The sequence below is a fragment of the Salvelinus sp. IW2-2015 genome, linkage group LG14, assembly GCF_002910315.2.
Source record: "Salvelinus sp. IW2-2015 linkage group LG14, ASM291031v2, whole genome shotgun sequence".
In the NCBI taxonomy this organism is placed as follows: Eukaryota; Metazoa; Chordata; class Actinopteri; order Salmoniformes; family Salmonidae; genus Salvelinus; species Salvelinus sp. IW2-2015.
In genome coordinates, this window is record NC_036854.1 from 24424175 (window position 1) to 24430174 (window position 6000).

The 6000-nt window shown below is 45.8% G+C and overlaps 1 protein-coding gene across 1 annotated transcript in view; it reads right to left on the bottom strand.

The window, feature by feature from the left end:
• Nucleotides 1–3039, bottom strand: part of LOC111972975 (solute carrier family 12 member 7) — a 53627-nt gene extending 50588 nt beyond the window's left edge. Inside the window, 1 exon segment of the mRNA XM_070446593.1 lies at nucleotides 2737–3039. Coding sequence (XP_070302694.1) covers nucleotides 2737–2869 — 133 coding nt within the window. The 5' untranslated portion in view covers nucleotides 2870–3039.
• Nucleotides 3040–6000: the final 2961 nt, after the last annotated feature.

Below are 6000 nucleotides of genomic sequence, written 5' to 3' on the forward strand. Positions count from 1 at the left end.
GTGACCAGCTGGCCTGCAGAGACACACAGCAGCAAACTGAACACCTTGATTTAGCTTTATGTACCGTTTGTCTGGTACACAATTTTCAACTGTGTCCATTATAGCCTATTCATGTCAAAGGCCATACACATGCATGGTAAAAAAAAATCAACCAGTTGCAACCTAACGTTACATTCATCCACCTGCATTGTTTTTCCAAGTCCACTGAGCAAACAGGCCATCAGCACAGATGACTTTTGGTCAATGTGAATTCCAGTTGGACGAACATAAAGAAAAACTCTGCTTCTCATTCAGAGAGAAGCACTAAATTCAGCTAGGCTCAAAATTCAGATTTAATTTAAGTTGTGTACTAAACCACAGGACACGGAAGGACAGTTTTGTCTAAAAATCAGTTTTTGAAATGTCAACAACCATTTATTATTTTCAAAAGATACCTGTTTATAGAAAGAGCTAAGTCTTTTCCAAACAAAGGTTGAATGTAACTAGCCCGGCTGTTTAGTTTGGCTGGCTAATGCAATATGCTAAAAGCACGATGGCTTTAGCTTCGTAAACCTTTGAGTGAGATGCTTTGAGTGAGTGCATGCCACATCTGAAATGGTTTACTGCTACCCTGTTATTCAATGTTTGTTTTTTACGCTCAGGAATAATTTGACACAGATGTCAGGTTTTGTTTCGTTCCAGTTGAGGTTTAAATACTCCTAAAGACAGAGGGAAGGCAGATGACAAATGATCTGCAGATACAGACCGACAAACCCCGACAGAGACCGACAAACCCCGACAGAGACAGACAAACCCCGACAGAGACAGACAAACCCCGACAGAGACAGACAAACCCCGACAGAGACAGACAAACCCCGACAGAGACAGACAAACACCGACAGAGACAGACAAACACCGACAGAGACAGACAAACACCGACAGTGACAGACAAACATGAGGAGTTGCTTGCCTTCCCTCCAATATCTGCTGGGTCGTTGAGCACAAAAAAGTCTTGGGGTAAAGACAATAGACACCAAAACAACTTTATTTATTTAACCTTTATTTAACTAGGCAAGTCACTTAAGAACAATTTCTTATTTACAATGACGGCCTACACCGGCCAAACCCGGACGGCGCTGGGCCAATTGGGAGTCCCATAGCGCGGTGCACAATCACGGCCGGTTGTGATACAGCATGGATTCGAACCAGGGTGTCTGTAGTGACACCTCTAGTACTGAGATGCAGTGCCTTAGACCGCTGCACCCGAGGTCATGATTGTCTCAAATGTCCCCAAGTTTTTCATCTAACCAAAGTCTAGTATTGTTATTATGGGGAGTTATTCAGTATTATACAAGTACTACAAAGCAGGAACCAGACCCATTACAGATCACTCTGAGGTGGAATCTCAACTCTCCCCACAGAGAACCAACAGGAAGCCAATAACGTTGACCGCTATCCGACTCTCCCTTTCTTTCTGGCAGTCTCCAAGTAAACAACGTCAATGCATGGGTTTTAAACCCTGCCCGACCCTCTGCGCCACACAGATAGACCCCTGCTAGAGACCTGATATAACCAGCCACCACTTTTCTTCYCAGTCTTGTCAAATCTCACACAGTGGGCGGCCATAATTGCGCGCCACGGTTGAACCTGTTTGTCCCTCGCCTTGTGAAACAGTGGAAAAACAAAAATAACAGCAACGGTTTGGCACAACAATGGGGGGCTGTGTGGAGTCTGTTAGCACAGACTTGTGGGAAGACTCAGCTAATGACATTCCATTGTTAAGGCATGTTATTCAGAATTGTCTCTGGTTCACGGGAGAATTGATGATGATTTGCAGTGGTAAGCTGTATTGTAGTGTGTAGCAGCATGCTAACGGAACAGAAAGACACTGGCGTCTCAATTAGAGAAGATGTATCATTATGTCTCTGGATGCTACGGCTAATTATTTCTGACAGTGTGACTGTGGAGAGACTGAGGGAAGGGAGCAATGAGATCAGGAAGTGTGGTAGCAAAACTGTAACAGAAAGAGAGAAAGAGAGGGGGAGGAAGAGAGGAGGGGGCATGTGTGAGAGTCGGGACAAAACAAAAAGCCTGGGAGTATGTGGAAACACTTCTCTAACATGACCCTGTCTACTGTCTCCCATCTTTATTACCTGAGAAACCAACAAAACTAGAGGAAAAAGCTGCTTAACACAAAATGTATAGCCAAAGCAACTGCAGCCCTATAATGCCCTGGCCATCATCTTTGTTAGGGTCAAGGAAGTGGGCTGCTTGGACCTTTCCATCACCAACCACCTCCGTCGTGATCAAATACCTGATCTGACAATACACCTGATCTTACAATACACCATGTCCCTTCACTATACACCTGATCTTACAATACACCATGTCCCTTCACTATACACCTGATCTGTCAATACACCTGATCTGTCAATACACCTGATCTGTCAATACACCTGATCTGTCAATACACCTGATCTGTCAATACACCTGATCTGTCAATACACTACCACGTCCCTTCACTATACACCTGATCTGTCAATACACTACCACGTCCCTTCACTATACACCTGATCTGACAAAACACAGCCAAACCCAAACGAGAGTCACCTAATGACAAAACAAAACTACAGAGGCATGCTCAGTCGCAACTTAGCAACAGCTACTCCAGCCCACAAGTCATGTCCTCATCTCCTTCGCAGGGCAGAGTGAGTAAGATGTGTGGAGAACGAAAGCCCCAGAATTTCCGCCTCTCACCTGGGAAGGTGGCAGCCTCGTCTTCCTCTCTGAAGACATTGTTGTCATCCACATCATCTTCGTCCTCCTCCTCTTCCTCTTCCCGGGACTTCCTGGCATCCTTCACAGGAACCACTGTGAAGTTTGTAGGCATTTTCACACCATGTGCTTATCAGTGTTCTGCCCGTCCCTCACTTATCTCTCCCTCGCTCCTTGTTCTGTTTCTCTCTGTTCTGTTGTCTGCTTTTGTTCCCTGTACCTCCTTCCCTCTCTCGCTCTCTGTCCCTGTGGGCTCGTGCTCTGCCGTCGGTTCAAGGTTCTCAGTTTTCTCCCCTATCGCTAGGTTACCGTGGGCCCCATGTGACCAGCCCCCCCTCTCCAAATAAGGAAGCACTGAACTGCCCCACCCTTTAGAGGCAGACTCGGCTCGACACACACTAACGTCAGGTTGTGTAGGGTTTTTGACCCATTTCAGACATAAGACCTGTAAAATATATAATGTTTATATGAGCCCCTTTTAAACAGCCCCTTATTGATCACTTTCTTGCAGGTATAGCCCTTTTATACATATCAGTGGGTAACTGACAAATTAGGAGAGGTGGAAGGTGTTGTTAAATCATGGGGGCTGTCTGCATTTCAAATTAGGAGAGGTGGGGAAGGTGTTGTTAAACCATGGGGGCTGTCTGCATTTCAAATTAGGGGAGGTATTAAACAATGGAAGTGTTAATCGATTTACCTGCAGAGAAGCATTCCCACAGACCTGATAGCTTTATTTTGGTTACAGGGTCTGTGAAAATGCATGAACTAGGTCTTTAGCTTGGTTTTAATTTGCCATGTTTTACCCCCGACCTCTTTCAGACATACCAACAAGCAGGTCAAAAGAAGCAGGCATGATAAATTACTGGGATTTTGGTCTGGCATGAAAGGAATTTCCAGTATGTGTGCTCTGGGACAGCTCTCACTCTGCTCAGGGCTAGCTGCACAGGGAGGGCTGTCTGCACAGGGCTGTCTGCACAGGGCTAGCTGCCCAGGGAGGGCTGTCTGCACAGGGCTGTCTGCACAGGGCTGTCTGCACAGGGAGGGCTGTGTGCAGGGCTGTCTGCACAGGGCTAGCTGACCAGGGCTAGCTGACCAGGGCTAGCTGACCAGGGCTAGCTTCCCTGATGACCTGTCCCCAGAACTTCCTATACAGTTAATAACCTCTTTGAGCTAGGGGGCAGTATTTTGACGTCTGGATGAGAAGTGTGCCCAAAGTAAACTGCCTGTTACTCAGGCCCAGAAGCTAGGATATGCATATAATTGGTAGATTTGGATAGAAAACACTCTAACGTTTCTACAACTGTTAGAATAATGTCTGGGAGTATAACAGAACTGATATGGCAGGCAGAAACCCGAGGACAAACCATCCCCAAAAATGTTTTTACGCATATCACTGTTTCCAATGGCTGTCATATTAATTATGAGGCAAAAACCTCCCAGATTGCAGTTCCTAGGGCTTCCACTAGATGTCAACAGTCTTTAGAAAGAGTTTCAGGCTTGTTTTTGGAAAAATGAGCTAGAATTTGTAGTTTTTCTAAGTGGCTCCCATTTTGGCTGTTGTGTTTTCATGCCCGTGAATGAGAGTGCGTTCTTTGTTGTTTATCTCCGGTAAAGACAATAACTATTCTCCGTCTTAAATGTTATCGTTTATTTACGTATTAGAGTACCTGAGGTTTGATTATAAGCGTTGTTTGGAGAAGTTTATTGGTAACGTTTGGGATTCATTTTGTATGCATTTTGAAGGAGGGAAACCGGTGGATTATTGAATGAAGCACACCAGCTAAACTGAGTTTTTGGGGATATAAAGAAGGACTTTATCAAACAAAAGGACCATTTGTGATGTAGCTGGGACCTTTTGGAGTGGCAACAGAAGATGATCTTCAAAAAGGTAAGGCATTTATTATATCGCTATTTCTGACTTTCGTGGTGCACCTGCAAGGTTGAAACATTCTTTWCATGCTTTTGTATGCGGGGCGCTGTCCTCAGAAAATCGCATGGTGTGCTTTTGCCAAAAGCCTTTTTGAAATCTGACACAGCGGCTGGATTAACAAGAAGTTTAGCTTTATTTTGATGTATGACACTTGTATTTTCATGAATGTTAAATATTTATATTTCTGTATTTTGAATTTCGCGCTCTGCAATTTCACCGGATGTTGTTGAGGTGGGTCGCTAGCGGAACGCCTGCGCCAGAAAGGTTAAATCTCTTTTTGTAACGTGTTGAGGCCAGACGAATTACCAGGACGTGTACTCTGAGCATGCGGTRAGCAACTGGCAAATGTCTTCACTGGCATTTTCATTTTCAACACTAAGGTAACCTGCCTAAATGACTACTGACTCGTAGCTCACGTCTATAGCCATGAAATGCTTTGAAAGGCTGGTCATGGCTCACAAACACCACCATTATCCCTGAAACCCTAGACCCACTCCAATTTGCATACCGCACCAACAGATCCACAGATGATGCAATCTCTATTGCACTCSACACTGCCCTTTCACACCTGGACAAAAGGAACACCTATGTGAGAATGCTATTCATTGACTACAGCTCAGCGTTCAACACCATAGTGCCCTCAAAGCTCATCACTAAGCTAAGGATCCTGGGACTAAACACCTCCCTCTGGAACTGGATCCTGGACTTCCTGACGGCCGCCCCCAGGTGGTAAGGGTAGGTAACAACACATCCGCCACGCTGATCCTCAACACAGGGGCCCTGCTCCCTCCTATACTCCCTGTTCACTAATGACTGCAAGGCCAGGCACAACTCCAACACCATCATTAAGTTTGCTGATGACACAACAGTGGTAGGCCTGATCACCGACAATGATGAGACAGCCTATAGGGAGGTCAGAGACCTGACCGTGTGGTGCATGGATAACAACCACTCCCTCAACGTGACCAAGACAAAGGAGACTATTGTGGACTCCAGGAAAAGGAGGAACGAGCACGCCCCCATTCTCATCGACGGGGCTATAGTGGAGCAGGTTGAGAGCTTCAAGTCCCTTGGTCCCCATCACCACCAAACGAACATGGTCCAAGCACACCAAGACAGTTGTGAAGAGGGCACGACAAAACCTATTCCCCCTCAGGAGACTGAAAAGATTTGGAATGGGTCCTCAGATYCTAAACAGGTTTAACAGCTGCACCATCGAGAGCATCCTGACGGGTTGCATCACTGCCTGGTATGGCAACTGCTCGGCATCTTACCGCAATGCACTGCAGAGGGTAATGCGTACGGCCCAGTACATC